Source organism: Strongylocentrotus purpuratus, unplaced genomic scaffold, assembly GCF_000002235.5.
Source record: "Strongylocentrotus purpuratus isolate Spur 01 unplaced genomic scaffold, Spur_5.0 spur5_scaffold_6, whole genome shotgun sequence".
Taxonomy (NCBI): domain Eukaryota; kingdom Metazoa; phylum Echinodermata; class Echinoidea; order Camarodonta; family Strongylocentrotidae; genus Strongylocentrotus; species Strongylocentrotus purpuratus.
Window position 1 is genome coordinate 41,328,720 of NW_022145612.1, and position 20,264 is coordinate 41,348,983.

Consider the following 20,264-nt stretch of genomic DNA (forward strand, 5'->3'; position numbering starts at 1 on the left):
AGGTCAGAGTAAAAAGATAATTTCAATAGTTTTCATTTTCATATTACATCTTGTACTGTCATTTAGACATAACATGGTAAAATTTGGTTAAATTATTTCCTTTTCTGTATGCAGGAGAGTTTTGAGATTGCTCGGCTGGCTGTTGGTGGACTCCTAGAACTGACAGAGAAAGTGGTGAAAGGAGAGGTCAGTAGAGGTCAATGTATGTAGTTACCATGGTTACTATACACCAATCTGAGAGAAAAAATGATTTGTTCATGAGTCTTTTCTTTTTATATGTTAATGTTCACATCATTTTTGTTGTGATCACTGTGTTAAAGGTGCTGAAAGGTTAGCCCAATATATTGGCAAAAAATAAATATTGTCATTAATTATAAACAATCAATGTTTGAATAAGTATGATAAAGTATGAATAAATTGTAAACTGAATATTTGTCATAACTGTAGAGCAATTCATTTATATCTTTTTTTCAGCTCAGGAATGGATTTGCATTTATCAGGTAATCAACTTCTTATATTCATGATGTCAAGATGACTCGATCACCATCCACAATGAGTTTATAGTTCTGTCCGGTACATATTCGCATTGACGTGTTGTATGGTAGTGGTCATATTCATGAGGTGAACAGGTTCAAACTACATTCACTTATTATTACTTTATAAAAATGAGAGTGATATGCAATTATTACAAAATGATCATAGTACATATTGTGCCTTTCTTGACTACCTTTTTGTTAATTCAGATACAAAATGCTGACTAATAAGAGAAGAATTGCTTTTTAAGTACAAGAGATGTAGATAGATGAATAGAATAATTCTACAAAACACACACACGCAGTTGTGAAGTTGGTAAAAGAAGACGTTTTTGGAGGTTTTTGGAGGTTTTTTTTTCTCTATTGAAGGTGTTTATTGATTCTGCATCCTTTATAGATTGGGTTTGGAGCTGTGGCTGTGAATGCCAGGGCAGGGTTTCACGAAACTGTCATAAGTACAAGTTCACCGACATCCTATTGAAATGCATGTATTAAGTTTAACACACGTTTCAATAGGATGTCGGTGAACTTGTACTTATGACGGTTTCATGAAAAGCTGCCCTGCTTGCCAGCATTATTCTTCTCCTATGTCTGATTCATCTGTGACTGAGTTATAAGTCTTTGATATTTTATGTGTTTTCTTTGCAGACCTTGTGGGCACCATAGCCAGCGGGATATTGCCAATGGATATTCTCTTGTCAACAATATTGCTTTGACCGCTAAAATAGCTCGGACCAAGTTGAACGTTGAAAGGTATTAAAAAAAGAACAAATGTTGCACTAGATGACTATTTATTATTTCATTTAGGTCCCCCCCCCAAAAAAAAAAAAAAAAAAATCTACTCAGGACCATTATAGATGTAAGACTCAGCTTGCATGGACCGTCGGGTTTCAAACAGGGCCTCGATTGATTTAATGTTAGGGTGTAGCCGTGCTTCATCTTATTGCCAGCATTGATTAGTAACAGTGATATTACATTGTAATAGAAGTTGTCTAGATGTAATCGCAAACTCCTGGTCGTATATGAAACATAAATCTGTATGATATATTATGAAGTTTTGTGAACTAGTAAAATCATAAACAAATATTCTGAAATAAAATCATACACATACTTGGAGACTAGTGAGATAGGAATAAAGAAATATGGGCATTAGATTTTTTTTTCATTTCAAGAGTTCACATGCCAATCAAATAAATGTATGCTAATAATAAGCCAAAATATTTATTGTATCTTGTGAGAGAATAGTTCTACCATTAGGTAGCATTTTAATACGGTACTTGAAGAACAGACCTTAGCATGAGAACACAATTGATTTGGGGATTGGTTTGGGGGCTTTCTAGAAGTTTCTTTAAAGCAATAATTCCCTTCTCTTTTTTATTTTGCCGAAACCAGAATCCTGATTGTTGATTGGGATGTCCATCATGGTCAAGGGATCCAGTATCTTACTCAAGATGATCCAAGGTATGTTTGTATCTTTGCTTTACCTGACTGCTAAGAAAACATGTTTATGCTTTTAAGTAAGCAACCAGGGGACCGATGGCTTTAAGTCCTCTGTGAGGGACTTGGCAATGAGGATTAATGACTTAACAAGATGATCCAAGGTATCTTTGATCTTATATGAAAATCATTTAGTGGGAAATCCAAGCTTGATAGCATACTAATCTAGAGGAAAACAGAAAAATAAGAGAAGTAGAGTGATAAAAGTTTGAATGAAATCGGACAAAAATGAGAAAGTTGTAATCACTAGGTATAGGCTGACCAAACTGCCAATTTGAGATTTGCATATTTCAAACATTCATAACTTTCTAAATGTCTAATTTATTTCATACTTTTGCTATTCTGTTTATCTTATATTTCTACTTTCATGCAAATGAACAAGGGTTGGATTGCTCTTTATGTCATTTTCATTTATGATTAGGAAAGGTTACCATTTTAACTAGAGTTTATGTTGATCTTTCTTTCTCCAAAGCTAATTAAAATACAGCTTTTAATACACACTATTAAAATACATGTTACAAGTTTTTATTGTTAAGAGAAGTTGATTCAGCTATTAAAATTTGAATTATAAGACCATTGTGACATAAAATGACTTTGCTTACATTTATCAATTTCAAGTTCATTTATTTCACATCTCTTAAAAATACAAGGTATGCAGAAATAAAAAAATCAAGAACATCATTGTACAGAGTGTAGACAAATGATACAAATAACAAATCAGTTATTGGTTTATTTCATTACTTTTCAGTGGATTGTTAGAGACCACTTTGTAGAGAATCCTTAATTTGTTTTTATCCCAATAATTGTCACAAACATGTCCCAATAAATTCTAATAAATAGTAATAAATGTTTTTTTGTTTTGTTTTCAGTATCATGTACTTCTCCATGCATCGTTATGAGAACACCAGCTTCTGGCCTCACCTAGAGGCATCTAACTATGATCATATTGGAGAAGGTGCTGGAAAGGGGTACAATGTCAATGTGCCATGGAACAAGGTATGGTATTTCTAATTCAATATTTTTACAGTGAAACCTGTAAATAAAGACCGCCCAAGAAAGACAAGAATGGTGGTCGTTATAAAGCATGTGGTCTTTATGTACAGGTTCCTTCAGTATAGGTTTTAATGAAAAACCACTTTCAAGGGAAATAAAAGAATGTGGTCTTTGTAGGAAGATGGTCTTTCTATACAGGTGGTTGCTAAAGCTGGTTCGACTGCATACAGTACTACACTTTATTAATGGATGTGTTCAACCCTCACTGTCTGTTAGAAACCTTTTTGTTTTAATATACACTATAATGCCATTGTGGCTGTAAACAGAAACATACTTGATTGAACCTCTGGGAAGAGATGATTTGAATATAAATTGATGAGCTTGTAAACATGTTTTCTTTTGTTCTATACAGATTGGAATGGGTGATGCGGAATACCTTACTGTCTTTCAACAGCTGCTTCTACCTCTGGCGTATGAGGTGAGTAATGTTGGTATGATTAAGATATAAAACGCCATAAATATAAATTATTAAATCTCTGATCATTGACTAGAATGACATCAAGTACTTGGTTAGCACAAAAACTGTTGTACAATTTAAATTAAAAAGCTAGTTTAACTAGGTGTATGTAACAGTTGGGATTTTATTTTCAATTGATACTCTAATCCTGTATGTTTTCCAGATGTAAGATTTATACTTTAATAGTGGATGTCCATGAAATTACATGATGATATTGTCCCAAACTTTCTTTTGAGTTTGTACTTTGATGATGGTTCTTTCCAAAAGTAGATAAAATAATGCAAATATGTTTCCCATGTTTCATGAGACCTTCAAAGGGTCTGAATACTGCATGACTATTCATTGTTCATCTTGTAATGGTTTTTTCAGGTTACTTTTGATTACAGGTGTAGTGAAAGTGATTTACCTGTCTGTAGGGATAGCTATTATTAGACGTTATAATAATCTGAATTTATATAGCGCTTAATACAAAATACAGTCTCTAAGCGCTTTAAAGATATTATTACCCCAGTCATCTGATTCTTTCACGCACAATATGCACCATCTCCACCCCTTGAGGAGTATTCTTACCGTCATCCTACCAGGTCCCCATTTCTCTCCTTGGTTTGGAGTGGCAAATGTAGATTAATACCTTAATGCCAAAGGACATTGGTATTGTGTCGGGGATCGAACCCAGGACCTTTGCATTTCAAGTCAAGTGCTTAAACCACTCAACTACGATACCTCTACTTTAACCAGGTTTAATCTGTTTCTGTTTCAGTTCAACCCTCAGCTGGTCCTTGTGTCTGCTGGGTTTGATGCGGCTGAAGGAGATCCTAAGGTAAACCACTTTTTAATTTTTGCCTTCTTTTTGTTTGTTTTGATAATTGAAGGTAAAAAGTGACCCTTTGAAATACATCATCTTTGTGAAATGCTCAATCAGGTAAACATGTATTAGTATTTGTTTTCCCCATACTGAAATAATGTTATCATTCCAAAGAGATCTGTACAAATGTGAATGTCAAGTCCCATAGATAATTGTATTCATCATATATAATTTAATCAAAGTATAGATCTTTACAGATACATGTATATGCGGTTGTCATGACTGATTCAACAAATTGCATTAAAACCTAATTATCATCCATAGTAGAAATGGTGGACTTTTATGCAAACATGCTTTGGCTATTAGGGTGTTCCACCCTATGAAAGGAAAAATTATCAAATAAATGAATAAGACAGCATTCTATAAAAATGAAAATGTGAGAAAGCAGATGAAGATTGTTTGACAGATAACCAATAAAAACAAGGCTATAGTCAAAGCAACAGAAAAAAAATCTCAAATGATCTAACCTAAACTGCTGATACTATTCACAAGCTTTTCTTTTATTCATTACTAGGGTGAGATGTGCATAAGTCCTGATGGTTTTGCTCACATGACACACCACCTGATGGGGTTAGCACAGGGCAAGGTGGTGTTGGGTTTAGAAGGTGGATACAGCTTAGAAGCCCTGGGCAAGTCAGCTGCCATGTGCACTAAGACGCTTCTTGGAGATCTACCCAATCCTCTATCGCAAATCAAACACGTCTCTGATAAGTAAGATCTCATGTCTTCTATTTGCTCTTCTTAATATTTCCCTATTCACCTAACTTCCATTATTTCTTTCTACTTATCTTCTCTCTGGTTCCATATTTCTGTTAAACTCTGTACTGATAGTTCTGTGGAAGAATTTTTTTTTTGGTGAAACTTGTGGCTTCGTTCTGCCAAGTCAGTTCTGGAACATAATAAAAGAAGTAATAAATGTTTATATGATTGATGATGGAGTCAATGAATTACTATTTAGGAATACACTTCCCATGTAGATTTACCATTACACCCAAGTCATTTAGTCTTATATGAATGTTGCAATATATAAATGAAGATTAAAACTTGGGATTATATCTCACCTCATATCTTTATAGCCACAAAGTGTTATTAGTTTTACATATCAATCTCCTAGCTGTTTCAATTGCATTCTTGACATAAATTTTGTGATTTATTTGCAAAAACTATTCAAGAATTTTTGTCCTAGAGTCTACTTTTACTTTATGTTTTAATTATAAACATAGTGCATTGGAAACCATACACAATGTGACCAAGGCCCTAAAGCCCTACTGGAAGTGCTTTCAATGTGATGGTAAGTAGAAATACTTTTTATCTGTTTTATGTTTGTAGGTGGTTGAACAATTATTGCAGTGTTCAAATTCAGTGTTATTGAAAAATTTAATGCTAGAGGGCCATGATGGCAGCCCTGCTAAAGCTGGGGTAATGATTGTGAAGCCCCAAGAGTGTCAAGTCTGGGAGACATGAGTGCTGTGCAAGAACCCACTATTATACCTTGGAAATATACCTTGGAAGTAGGCATTTAAAGTTAAAAACTTATTTGCCTCTCGTTGACATTTGGATGAAGAATCCATATTTTGACACATGTTTAGTGGCCAGGGCTCAAATTAATTTTTTGTCCACGGGGGCTCTTCCAAAAAAAAAAGAGCCCCCGTGAGCCTTCTCACGGGGGCTCTTTTAGTGCTGACAAGGGCTCTTATTTTAATACAAATTTCCATTGAATTGGTACCCATGAAACTCCTAAATTCCTTGGTATTTTATCATTATCATATTTAAGTCGGCATTTTCCCTCTGAGAAAATTACTTGTTTAATATAGCTGTTATTGACTTTTATCTCCGTCCCCGTGATGACATTCTCTCCATTTCTTCCCGTTCTGCACATAATGTCCTCCTCATTATTTGGAGCAACCTTATTTACATTCTTTCTTTACTTTTAGTCTTTACCATTTCCTTCCAAAACACAGGGGCGGATTTAGCTTTTTGCTAAGGGTAGGGGGGGGCCGGAGGAAACCCAAATACGATGTGGAGCATCGTCCACGAGCCGCATAGCGGCGAGGCGATTTTTTATTGTTGTTGCTACTTTGAACCCCGTAAGTGATGTTTTCCTGGCATCTACTAACATGCGAAGCATCGTCCACGAGCCGCAAAGCGGCAAGGCAATTTTTTGTGCTGTTTTGAACCCCCGTTATCCTAGCATCTACTGACATCTACTAATACTGTGTAGGTCTGGACACATGATAGCAATTTTCTATGCACATCATATTTTCACTTGGCAGCCCAAGGGGGGAGGGGCAATTAAGCCCCCTAAACCGCCTAGATCCGCCCCTGCAACATCTTTGGTGATCTTCTTCTCAATATTGATTTACAGGTCGAGTTACATTATTTGCTGGTCTTTTAGAATAACCAGATTTCAGAGGATTCACACTTTTCACAACGAAACACTTCTTCATGTTTTAGTCCTTGCGCGATCGTCTCCAGCTCCAGCATATATTGGGCGTCAGCGTGTCACATCGGTACTATCGGCGCAGTAATTATCCTCTGCTGACGGCTGCACTGCGGGCTTCCGTTGTTTGTATCGGTAATACTCATAGAGATGAAAGAGCAATTAGCACCATTTAAGTTCCATTTCATTTGTTTAAGGTTTGAAAATTGATGCTCAATATTGTGTTAAAGTTATATCAGAAAAGATAATCTTGATTTTATAATTCCACGGGGGCGGTTTTTAATTTTGCAATCGCCCCCGTGAGCAACACGGGGGCGAATCGCCCACCGCCCCCGTGTATTTTGAGCGCTGTTAGTGGCGCTATACAGCAATTGACGAATATGGACAAGCGAAGAACTCCTCTGGGTCAAATTGATATTATTATTATTACCATTATATTGGTTTGTTATCAGATGTCTATTTTAATCATAGAGAACATGAAATAAAGATTTAGCATTTTGTGTTTTTTATTAAGCTCTACTTTTCTAGCTGTTGAAGATGTGAATGGTTGAAGTGGTTAACAAAGGCACCAAAGTGCAAGAATACACAAGTGCAATGGAAGAGCCCAGAAAAATGATTGATTATACAGGTTTAGATGTTGTCCTACTTCAATAATGGAAATAATGTAAAACGAACATCCTGAAAAGATTGCAAAGAATTTCCAGATATGAAAATGAGATACAGCATGAGAAAGTTGGTAGTTTCTTTGAAACCTGTGTATAAAATCAATGACATTTGGCTTTTCAGTCCACCAAAGTATCAAATTGACCTGAAACATTCTCAATCTAAATTCCTCACCAGTAAACATAGCATGTAAAGAGGAACCCATCCAGAGTGAAGACGTGAGCAGTACGACCCCAGATGTACCTCCTCCTCCTTGGGATGATGCAGCAGGGAAGGCTGGTGTAGGTGAGGTCACCGGTAGACTCCTCAAGGAACTCATGTTGTCATCGCCTCCTAACAGGTAACAATTCTCTCATCATCTGCTATATAACACATCTGCTACAGAATACTGCTTTTGGTATAGTCAAACCTGTCTATAGCGACTGCCCAAGGGAAACACAAAAAGTGGTCTTTGTAGACAGGTTGCTTTAGTACATGTTTCAATGAGAACCATTTGCAAGGGAAACAAAAAATGTGGTCTTTGTAGACAGGTGGTCACTAAAGTAGGTTTGACTGTACATTCCCAAATATTGATTATAAAGTGCAAAATGCAAGGTCATTTTAAATAGAATGAAGCGTTCAACATTCATGAATTTCGGCATGGATTTACAAAACAATTTCTCATTGTGTTACATTGAATTAAGGAGCTCTGAAAGTTGAAAGATCATACGTATAAATCTCCAGGGTATTTTCAGGCAATAATTGCCAAAATGTTAGCCCCGATATGGAATTCTCTTACCTTTGATTGTGAGAATTGGTCATTTTTCTTTGGGGTATAGATTATGCGATTTCAAATCATGGACAGAATAGAATACTCAATGGGTTGTTTTGTAGTTTTAGAATGGATATCCTTGATCAAGAATGGTACAACTGTTTTGACCCTGATATTGGAGATACATAATACAAATCTCCCAAAGATATTTTCGTCTTGTAAATATGAAATTGATGATAACTGATTTTGTCTTCTTCTATTTCAGGACTGGATTTGTTTATGATGAACGAATGAAACTACACAGAACCTTGTAAGTAGGACTGACATGTTTTTGTTTTGTTTGTTTTGTTGAATACAATATACACGTAGACATTAAAGGCAATTCAAATTCAATTGTTAATTGATCAAAGAACGTTGTTAACAAATGTTATTCAGAGAGATTCTTATTCATATGTTGTTTATGCAAGGTATTTGCAAATTGCCTATCATATAATATAATACAGTCAAACCTGTCTATAGCGACTGCCCAAGAGAAACATAAAAAGTGGTATTTGTAGACAGGTTTCTTTAGTACATGTTTCAATGAGAAACCATTTTCAAGGGAAACAAAAAAGTGGTCTTTATAGACAGGTGGTCACTAAAGCAGGTTGTACTATATTTAGTAATAGTTATTACATATTCTGAATGACTGGATGATGGGTCTGTTCACATTGCCTACTTATTTGACTCGTTTACAGCGATCACCCTGAACGGCCTGAGAGAATAGCTAGGATATACAGCAAACATCAAGAACATGGACTGATAGATAGATGTATCAAACTAGAGGTATTATTTTTTTGTTATCTGAGAGAATAGCTAAGATGATAATGATATTGATAATGTTTTGTTGTGTATAGTGCATATCACATTATGATAAAACGTCTCTATGTGCTTCCAAGGTGCTTTAGAATTAGTCAATAATGTGAGTTGAAAGACTTTAATACCAAGATAAAGGAGATATCACTTGAACATTTACACACATTTGTAAAAAGAAAAAAAATACCATTCATTTGATCAATATGCCAATAGCCTTTGTAAATAATCTTGGAAAGATTGAACATTTTAAGTTGTTTCAGCTGCTCTTGAATTGAACTTGAAAAGAAAGGTGGCATACTGGAGTAAGCTCCATACAGCTTGATAATTTACCACAGCCTCATCATATCCTTCTTAAATTTTGTCTTTTTACCTCTCTACCTAATAGCTATCAATGAAATTGAAGCACAAGTGGAAATAATTACATGTATTTTAATGTTATAAAACTTGTTTTATTATAATTGTTTGTGTCCAAGTATTACTTTCCTTTCCATGGATGCCCCTCTTCCTATTTATTACTTGTTTCCAATTGTTTTTTTTTTTTTAGACAAGGGAAGCTACAGCTGAAGAATTGGAAACTTGCCATTTGTAAGTATCTCTGTAAAGCCTTAATAAAGTATAAAAGTGTCTTCAAATAGGTAACAATGATGTTTGTTCATTTAATGCTCCTCCATTTCATGGTTGCGTCATTTACATGTATATATGCAATTTGACTGAAAGCACATGAATTAAGAATTTGTTAAAAGATGTAGATAAATTTCCAAATTTTATGAGAAATAAACTAATTCATCAAGATTAATAATTTAATTGGGATCTCAATAACAAAGTTTGTAGAGATATTTGGTTATTCTCGTCATGAAATCAATGAAGAAATGAATATGTCAAACCTCTGAACTGTATGGGTTAAGAAGTATCCTCACTGTAGGTCATGCCATATTGTAAATAGCACCAATAGAAAGGGGATTTCCCTTTAAAACAATTCTCTCTTATATTAAACAGAATAGACATGATAGGAGATATTGAGAAAACAAGCAAGTACACAGCTAGAAAACCGATTGATAAACAGTACATGATAGATTGATGTGCCGAACCTTTGATGTTGATATGTTTACATATATGCTATTATACCAAAAAATTATGCTTTTGCATACAATTGGGATAGTCTCAGTATAATGAATCACATGTGACCATGTTTGACCAATCATTTGATGAGGATCTAGGAGTGAATTGTATAAACATTCATGTTGTATGTTACAATAAACAATTATGATGAACAAAGGGGATTCCCCTTTACTATTATTATTATTATTCTAACAGAGCTGACATGATTGGAGATATCAAAGAGACCAGCAAGCACACAGCCAGAGAGCTGATTGATATCCAGGATAAGTTTAATTCTACTCGGTATAGCAGAGACATCTATGTTCATCCAGTAAGTAATGCTCCATTCAGCGAGATCTTTTTTTAACCCAGTGAGTAACATTCTCTTTGTATTGATGTCGACATTCATCTGAATTATACTGGAAGTCAATCAGAGCTTGTTATTTTCCTGTGCTTTCTTCCTTTAGTTTTTTAGTTCATTCTTGCAAAAAGTTACCTTTTTGAAAAGCTTCAGCATGTTCTTATCCATTGCTATTTTCCTCTGTCTGTGCTTCTGCGCTCTGTCACCAATAAAGTTTGCCAGCCCATGTACAGTTTTGGTTAGCCTAAAGAGATACAGCATGTCTTTTAAGAATCATTGCTATTTCTATCTGCATGTTATTCTTACTCATAAATGAAGTGTGTCACCCCTGGTATAGTTTTGATAAGTCTGAAAAACTTTTCATCAGATTTCTTTGATTTTAGTTGATGAGTAGCTAGATAATATAACTCTGGGAGCTGTAGGTTAATTTGTTCTTTTGCTTGAAGTGAAGTTATTTTAGTGTAAAAACTGATCAGATCACTGGGCCCTGTCTTATAAACAGTTCCGATTGAAAAGAGGACTTGCAATCGATTAGGATCAATCGCAACTCTTTATTAGACGGTGCCCTAGTCACTATCAATTTTTTTCCGTGCTTTGTTTGCTAGTTGTTGTTTTTTCTTTTTCTTTTCTTTCTGTAACTAACATTATATAGTGAATTAGACGAGTAAAAGGCTTTTCTGAAATTGTCATAATGCAAAAGATGTACAGGACCACTCTCTATTTTATATAGATATCCCATTCCAGTTCTGTAAATGGTTTCATACATGAATAGAGAGAGTTTGATAGCATCAAAGTTACAAGGATATTTAGCAATGTGGCATTTCAACAAAGAAGGAAATAGATGCTAAAAAAATGTACAAATTTTGTAATTTCTCTGATGATTCTGAAACTATACATCTCTCTGATTTTGTTTCTTTTGCTTTTTAGTCACAATATTTGCTTTATTTCAAAACAACCTAATAATAATGTGGATTTATATAGCACTTGATTTGAAATACCGTCTCTAAGCGCTCTACAGATTTTGTTTTCATTGGCTTCATTCACGGACAATGTGCATCATCTCCACTCCCACGGGAGTATTCGTACCATATGGTCACTGTTCGGGCATATGGCAATCACTAACACAAAAGGCTTTTGTCATCCTTGCCATACACTCCATTGCTACTACGTTGCAGTCCTCTTCTTGTCTCTTTCTCCAAGCTCTCTATCCTCCTCTCATTGCCTATCCCTTTCTTCCTTTCTTTTATTTATAATGTATATTATGCGTTTGTGTATTCAGGCGTACCCATTACAAGCTATTCGCGCCTTCTTTCTTGTGTAATACAAGTTCTTAAATTATAGTTATGTTCCTACGTATAAATTGTATTGTTTGAACAGATGTCAAATATGTTGTCAAATTCAATGGAAGCAAATAAATGTTCACTTGAATTGAATTGAATTGAGGTCCCCATTTCTCTCCTGGGTTTGGAGTGGCAAATGTAAATTAATGCCTTGCTATCATTTTTCAGTGTCCTTTTGAGCCATATCTTGTTGTTTGTTCCTCAGGATACCTACCTGAGTGCATCGGTGGCTGCAGGGTGTACTCTCAACCTTGTAGATGCTGTGCTTTCAAACCAGGTCAGTATCTCCCCTCATCAATGTAATGACAGCTTAGAGATAAAAGGGTTGTTCACTCATACCACTTCACTTGCAGTTTAATAATGATAATAATCAGGGCTCAAATTAATTTTTTGCCCACGGGGGCTCTTTCCAAAAAAAAGAGAGCCCCCGTGAGCCTTCTCACGGGGGCGCTTTTAGTGCTGACGGGGGCTCTTATTTTAATACAAATTTCCATTGAATTGGTACCCGTGAAACTCCTTGGTATTTTATCATTATCATTTATCTAAGTCGGTATTTTTCCTCTTAGAAATTTACTTGTTACATAGCTGTTATTGACTTTATCCCTGTGAGGACATTTTCTCCATTTCTTCCCGTTTTGCACATAATTTCCTCATTATACGGAGCAACCTTATTTACATTCTTTCTTTACTTTTAGTCTTTTCCATATCCTTCCAAAACACAGGGCGGATCAAGCTTTTTGCTAAGGGTGGGGGGGGGTACCCCAAATATGATGTGGAGCATCGTCCACGAGCCGAGTATCGGCGAGGCGATTTTTGTTGTTGCTATTTTGAACCCCTGTAAGTGGTGTTTTCCTGGCATCTACTAACATGCGGGTCATCGTCCACGAGCCGCAAAGCGGCGAGGCGATTTTTTGGTGCTTTTTTGAACATCCGTTAGTGATATTTTCCTGGCATCTACTGACATCTATTAATACTGTGTAGGTCTGGACACGTGATAGCATTTTCTGTGCACATCACATTTTTCCTTGGCAGCACAAGGGGAGGGGGGGTTAAACCCCCTAAACCGCATAGATCCGCCCCTGCAACATCTTATGCCTTCTTCTTCTTCTCAATATTGATTTACTGGTCGGGTTACATTATTTGCTGGTCTTTAAGAATCACCAGATTTCAGAGGATTCAAACTTTCGCAACGAAAAACTTCTCTATGTTTCAGTCCTTGCGCGATTGTCGATCTCCAGCTCCAGCAGATATTGGGCGTCAGCGTGCACACCGGTACTACCAGCGCAGTATAGCCACTGTGCTGAAGGCCGCACCGCGAGCTTCCGTTGTTTGTATCGGGAATACTCGTAGAGATGGTAGAGAAAGCGCCATCTAAGTTCCATTTCATTGGTTTAAGGTTTGAAAATTAATACTCAATATTGTGTTAAAGTTATATCAGAAAAGATAATATTAATTTTATAATTCCACGGGGGCGATTTTTAATTTTGCAATCGCCCCCGTGAGCAACCTGACGGGGGCGATTATGGAGCTCACGGGGGCGAATCGCCCACCGCCCCCGTGTATTTTGAGCGCTGATAATAATAATACATGAGATTTATATAGCGCCATTATCCATTCTATTTAAATGCTCTGTACTGCTCCTACGACTTTCAGTAGACAATATCTACTATGGTGTATAGTGATTGTTTTGCTGAGTAGGGTAATTCCCCTTTTCTGTATTCTAAGAATTGATGTTTTGATGACCCTCTCTATGCCTAGGGTAGCTAATCTTTACAAAAAGTTACATGTGCTTTCTTTATATATATATATATATATATTCTTTTTAAATTATTGGCCATTTCTTTTTTTCTTCATTTAAACAGAAATGGGTATATTTATATGAAGTTTGTTGCTATGGCAATGCTTAATTCACAACAAATTATATGGTTATTGTAGAAAACTTCAAGTTTCTCTTTTATTTATTTATCTATCAAACAGGTCTTGAATGCAGTTGGAATTGTAAGGTAAGTTGATTTCAATTGTCGATGGGAGAATAATATACCAGAAGAGATGACTGCATTATTCATGCAAATTCCAATTTCCTGTTTATTTTTATACATGTAAATTTAGGAGATTTTGTTTGGCTGAGAGTGTGCTGAAATTCTTTCATTTATTTCTTGCTTTCTCTTCTTCTCCTATTTATCCTTCCAAGTCCATAACAAATCTGTCCTAAAAATTTCATGACAGCTTAAGAAACAATGAGAAAGATGAACATTTATGTTTCAAGCCTTGTCATTAATTTGGGGGGCTCTTTCATGTGATTCAAATATTACATTTATCACAATTTATCCTAACATAAATGTTTATTCATAACATAAAGGAACATTGTGTATTCTTGATTTCATAGACCACCAGGCCATCATGCTGATAGTAAACTGGCGTCTGGATTCTGCTTCTTCAACAATGTTGCTATCGCTTCAAAATATGCTCAGAACAAGTATGGTGTCAAAAGGTATATATATGGTTTTAGTATTCAAAGATATATGTTTCTTATTCAATATCAAAACTTATATTCTTTAAAACACTGTTTTGAATAATTTTAGTGTGAATGTATGTGGGCAATTATCTCTTTATCTGCACTTTAAAGCGGGACTGCACTATTTGTAGCTACTTGTGCCCTCTATATAGCCCCCATGGTCCCCTTTTTCTTATGTTAGTTCAGAGCTGATTTGATGAGATAACTACCTGCCAGTGATCACGCAGGGAGGTCTAATCCCTCCTGGCCAAACAGATAGGCTTTGACACATATCACTTTAATACAAGCTCTCTCTTTTGAAATTGACTTTTTATCCAAAGAGAAGATAAACTGGAAGGCCAATACAAAATATGAGATGTCATCATGGTGTGAAACCCACTACTGTACTATAGAGAAAAGAATCACAAAAAAGTTCTTATCCTATCTAATACTTGATTTTTCCCCCTTCATCTTTCATTTATTCTGCAGAGTTTTAATTGTTGACTGGGATGTTCATCATGGTAACGGAACTCAGAGACTCTTTGAGAGTGACCCCTCGGTGCTCTACATATCACTTCATCGGCATGAGAATGGTATGTACTTTCCTATGGGACCAGAGGGGGCGGTAGATCAAGTAGGAAAAGGTGACGGACAGGGCTACAATGTCAACATTGGCTGGAATACAGTAAGTTAATGGAATATGACTAATGGGGTGTTCCAAGAAAGTTGCGTTGATTGGAAGTTGGAAGTATCACTTACAAATTTTGCAACTGATATTTACAATCGATTGCAACTCAAGATTCTTGCAACGTCCCACTAGTCTCCTAAATTTTCTAGGATTTTGTTAGGATTAAAGTTTAAACCATCAAATTAAGTTTACTAGATCTAGCTTTTATTCTCACCCCCCCCCCCCCTCTCTCTCTCTCTCTATCTCTCTTTTACTATTGGGGCTTTGCAAGAAAGTTGAGTTGCGATCAATTGCAAATTTGCAATTAACCGCAAGACTTACGCTTGATTTAAGGGATTTGCAATTGATTGCAACTTTCTTGCAATGCCCCATAAGAGTTTTTTTTTAAGATGAGATTACAATTGCCTTCCTGTAACATTTGTGTTGATCTCCGTTTTTTTTAATCAACTGAATTCTAATGCAAATGACATCATCTCCAACCAAAAGATGATTCTTATCCTTGTGCACAGGTGCAGAAGATTCAAGAGATGCATTATCTCTAGGCAGACTTACTACACATAATGAACATGTGCCCAGGATGCACAGTAGTATGTACATGTTCAAATAGGTAGAGTATTTCTGGCCCACTTTTAAACAAATGATTTGACTCTCATTGATTGTATTTTAATTCTACTGATTTTCTTTTTATGCCTCCGTTACGAAGTAGCCGGAGGCATTATGTTTTCGGGTTGTCCGTCCGTCCGTACGTCCGTCCGTCCGTACGTCCCGTTCTCGTGATCGCGTTATCTGAAGAACCGATTGATGGATTCCTGCCAAACTTTGGTCATGTATGTATCTTGCAGAGCCGATGAACTGATTAGATTTTGGGGTCACGAGGTCAAAGGTCAAAGGTCACAGGGCTCATTATGTATGCAAAAACAGCTCGTGATCGCGTTATCTCAAGAACCGATTGATGGATTCCTGCCAAACATTGGTCATGTATGTATCTTGCAGAGCCGATGAACTGATTAGATTTTGGGGTCACGAGGTCAAAGGTCAAAGGTCACATGGCTCATTATGTATGCAAAAACAGCTCGTGATCGCGTTATCTCAAGAACCAATTGATGGATTCCTGCCAAACTTACGTCATGTATGTTACTTGCAGAGCCGATGAACTGATTAGATTTTGGGGTCTTGGTCAAGGTCAAAGGTCATGCGGCTCATTATGTATGCAAAAAATAGCTTGTGATCGCATTATCATTAGAACAGATTGATGGATTCCTGCCAAACTTAGATCATGTATGTATCTTGCAGAGCCAATGAACTGAGTAGATTCTTGGGTCATGAGGTCAAAGGTCAAATGTCATGGGCTCATTATGTATGCAAAAATAGCTTGTGAACGCATTCTCATTAGAACTGACAGATGGATTACTATTTAACTCAGGACATCTTGCAGAGCCAATGAACTGAGTACATTTTAGGGTCATGAGGTCAAAGATCAAAGGGTCATATATGTATATGAGAAATTGCTTTTTGGTTTGTAAACTTGCTCTATGACGGAGGCATCATTTTCGACTGCGCGCAGTCGAAGTTCCATCTAGTTTCTCTTTTGTCTTTTCTTTACCTAACTATTTAGGGTAACAAGGGCTTAATGGGAGATGCTGAATACCTAGCTGCCTTTCATCATATCATCATGCCTCTAGCATACCAGGTATGTACTTGTATCGTTAGTTTGGCGCCAGAAGGTCATTAGGTCTGTGTATTAAAATGAAATGTGTTAATGCCCTTCTCGCTTCAAACAGACGATGTAAAGTCATCAGTGATGTGGGGGCTTTGGTTGAAAAGTCAAACGTTTATTTTCAACTGGCTGCTCAGTGACATATTTCTGTGAATGAATTCTGTGCATCCAATGTCGTTTGCTGGATTTATTATTTGAAGGAAATAGTTAATGAAATTGAAGTCTAGTTTTGTGTCATTTTGAGCACCTGACTCCATGACTGCTATGATTTTACTCACCTATATTGTTATTTTTTTGGACAAAACTCTTTCCCTCCCTCTCTCTCTCTCCTTCACTCCCCTGTATCCTCTCTCTCTCTTTTCTTGAACTCTTTGACTCATTCTCTGTTTGTCTATCTCTTTTCTCTCCCTCTCTTATTATATCTATTTTCTCTCTCCCACACTCTTTCCCATTATCTTTCTCTCTCTTTGTCTCATTGTCTCTGTATCTATTTTTTGTTGGTCTATCTTTCCTGCTCTCTATCCCTCTCTCTCTCCAAATATCTGTTTCTTTATCTCTCCATCTCTCTTCCACTCGATTTATTTTCTGTCTGTCTTCCTAAGTCTATTTCTTCCAGTCTTGCACTAGTGTACTTTTTCCTCCCCTCCTCTCTCCCTTTCTATCCCTCTCTCTCTCTCTCTACACACACTCTCTCCTACACACTCTCTTCCACACACTCTCTCTTACAGCCTCTCTCCTACACACTCATACATGTACATACATATTTTTTCTTCCCCTTTGTATTAAACTATGTAGTGTCTGTATGTTCTCTTTTCAGTTCAACCCAGAGTTAGTCTTCATTTCAGCTGGTTTTGATGCTGCTAAGGGAGACCCACTAGTGAGTGTTCCTGCTTGTTTTGATCAAAGCTCTGTTCTCTCTTGATTTGTTTGTGACAGTCATTACTACTAATACAGTGAAACCTGTCTATAAAGACCATCCAAGGGAGACAAGAAAAGTGGTCTTTATAGGCAAGTGGTCTTTATGTACAGGTTCCTTTAGTACATGTTTAAGTCAGAAACCATTTTCAAGGGAAACCAAAAATGTGGTCTTTGTGTAGACAGGTGGTCTTTCTATACAGGTGGTCACTAAAGCAGGTTTGACTGTAATAATAAATGTAACTTACATAGCGCCAAGTAGTACAATCATGTAATTTATCTTTCATTCAAGACAATCCTCTGTGTTCATGTAAATCTCATGCATTTACATAAAAATATAGGGGTATTGAAGAAATATTAGATAAAAATATATATCTTGTGTGAATAATTAATGTGCATTTTTACCAGAGGCAGTGCCTCTCCCGCAAGACCATTCATTATGTTTTGTAAAGATAAATGACTGCAAATCAAATGCCCTTACATCATGCATTATGAAATGTTATCAGAGTGCTAGTCTTTGTTATCAGCTATTTATAGATGCATATAAATGTCTTTTTGAATAATTAATTTATTTATAGATGCATATAAATGTCTGTTTGAATAATTAATTTATTTATAGATGCATATAAATGTCTGTTTGAATAATTTATTTATTTATAGATGCATTTTAATGTCTGTTTGAATAATTTATTTATTTATAGATGCATATAAATGTCTGTTTGAATAATTTATTTATTTATAGATGCATATTAATGTCTGTTTGAATAATTGTGCTCATTGTTTCCATCCCAGGGGAATTGCTTGGTATCGCCGGAAGGCTATGGTCACATGACCCACATGCTTAGCAGTATAGCTGGAGGGCGTGTCATCACTGTGTTAGAGGTAAATGTCCGTTAGTCTACCCAGGCCTGATAATTACCTGATTTTTTCCCTTCCCCCTCCCCTATTTTTCCCTTTCCCCCCTATTTTTCCCTAATTATCGCCATTTTCCCCCCAATTTTCTTACTCAAAAGGGGGGATGTTGTTAGATGCCCTTCCCCCCCCCCCCAATCCTTTTATAAATTTGTTTACTCAAGGGGGAGGGAGGGGGGGGGGGGTGGGGGTGCTTGAGAAAAAATACCCCCCTCCCCTTTATTTTTTTAGTGCTCACTTTCACCCCTGTCTACAAGAGAATAATGTCAATAATTTGAACTAGAACTTGTCCTGTTGCATCGATTCTTTTGTTTGTCCTAATCTAATCAACTCCTGTCGCATTTCTTGCTGACAGTGAATCAGTAAGTAAATCATTACTTGGATACAGCTGCAGTTTTATGACATTAGTTTTTCTTTGAAGACTTTGAATTGATTTAAGGCTATAACAGTGTAATATTGGTTTTGTGCAATGTAGCCACTGATCCTCAACATAAAATGTTTAATAATCTATGTTTGAATCATTTCAAACCACTCCAAAGATCAATATTTTTCAACGTTACATCTCAAGCATTGATTTTTAAAAGGCAATTAATAAATAGAGTTTTCTGTTGATAGTTGATTGTGTTCTTAAGTGCAGATGTATGTCATTAGCTGCACAACTTGACTGGGGATAAGCCATATGAAGTACATCATACTTTATTAGGCGTTTTTTTTTTGTTGAAGTGCAGGTTAAATAAAATTAAGTCCGAAGTTTAAAACTCATAGTAAAGATATGCCAATCTTGTATTGGATACCTATACTTATCACACACTGTTTATGATATTCAGTGAATATAGGAATATATATATATATATGATACATGATATGAAAAAAATTGTTTTACCCATTCTTTTTCATTTACCAGGGAGGGTACAACTTGAACTCCATAGCTGTGTCCATGGCGATGTGTACCCGCATCATGCTGGGTGACCCATGTCCCGACCTTTCACCTGGTATCCCATCAAGCTGTGGGATGCAAGCAATCTACGATGCTGCCAAGGCTCATGAGAAGTTTTGGTCATCCATGAAAGATCAAGGTAACCAAACAGACCTCTCTCTCTTTACAGTAACTTTCTTTTCTCAATTTATCTATCTCTATTTTCCTACTTCATCCTGTCCATCTCATCTTCAAGTTTCTGCTTACCGGTATCTCAGTTTTCCCCTTTTCTGCTCTTTTTTCTCCTCTTTTAATTGAATTAGCATTTACATCCCTCATCTATATACACTGTACATATATCTTTTTTGGCCTTTATCTTCTGCTCACTTTTGCCAGTCTCTTTCTCTCTGTCCCTTTTCGCTGTAATATAAATATGTTCTCTGTATCCATCCGTCTTTTTTATCATTCAATATCTTTCTATATCACTCTCTCTCTCTCTTCCTCATTTCTCTTTTCTGTTCTCTCTTAGTTTTAGTGTCTTCTTTCTTCCTCTTTCCCATCCCTTTATTTTCTCTTCCTGTCGCTCTCTTTTCTTCCTTTACCTTGTATTTTTTTCACATTTTGGAAGTTCTATTCATTCTCAATTTAACATGTATATATTAATTTAATTTTAATTAATTGTTATATCCCTTTTTCTAATCCGCTTTCC

The 20,264-nt window shown here is 36.1% G+C and overlaps 1 protein-coding gene across 3 annotated transcripts in view; it reads left to right on the forward strand.

Moving 5' to 3' along the window:
* The window catches only part of LOC100893415 (histone deacetylase 6), a 70,909-nt gene that overhangs the window by 21,343 nt on the left and 29,302 nt on the right, over nt 1-20,264 (forward strand). For all 3 annotated transcript variants that reach the window (XM_011671900.2, XM_011671919.2, XM_031000489.1), the window contains 22 exons: nt 115-186; nt 475-500; nt 1,182-1,286; nt 1,926-1,994; nt 2,900-3,026; nt 3,436-3,501; nt 4,301-4,360; nt 4,920-5,116; nt 5,629-5,696; nt 7,686-7,848; nt 8,525-8,569; nt 8,997-9,084; nt 9,659-9,699; nt 10,429-10,543; nt 12,119-12,190; nt 13,891-13,916; nt 14,300-14,404; nt 14,897-15,092; nt 16,711-16,785; nt 17,630-17,689; nt 18,520-18,609; nt 19,544-19,715. In XM_011671900.2, coding sequence (XP_011670202.2) covers nt 115-186; nt 475-500; nt 1,182-1,286; nt 1,926-1,994; nt 2,900-3,026; nt 3,436-3,501; nt 4,301-4,360; nt 4,920-5,116; nt 5,629-5,696; nt 7,686-7,848; nt 8,525-8,569; nt 8,997-9,084; nt 9,659-9,699; nt 10,429-10,543; nt 12,119-12,190; nt 13,891-13,916; nt 14,300-14,404; nt 14,897-15,092; nt 16,711-16,785; nt 17,630-17,689; nt 18,520-18,609; nt 19,544-19,715 — 2,038 coding nt within the window. The remainder of the gene's footprint in view (nt 1-114; nt 187-474; nt 501-1,181; nt 1,287-1,925; nt 1,995-2,899; nt 3,027-3,435; nt 3,502-4,300; nt 4,361-4,919; nt 5,117-5,628; nt 5,697-7,685; nt 7,849-8,524; nt 8,570-8,996; nt 9,085-9,658; nt 9,700-10,428; nt 10,544-12,118; nt 12,191-13,890; nt 13,917-14,299; nt 14,405-14,896; nt 15,093-16,710; nt 16,786-17,629; nt 17,690-18,519; nt 18,610-19,543; nt 19,716-20,264) is intronic.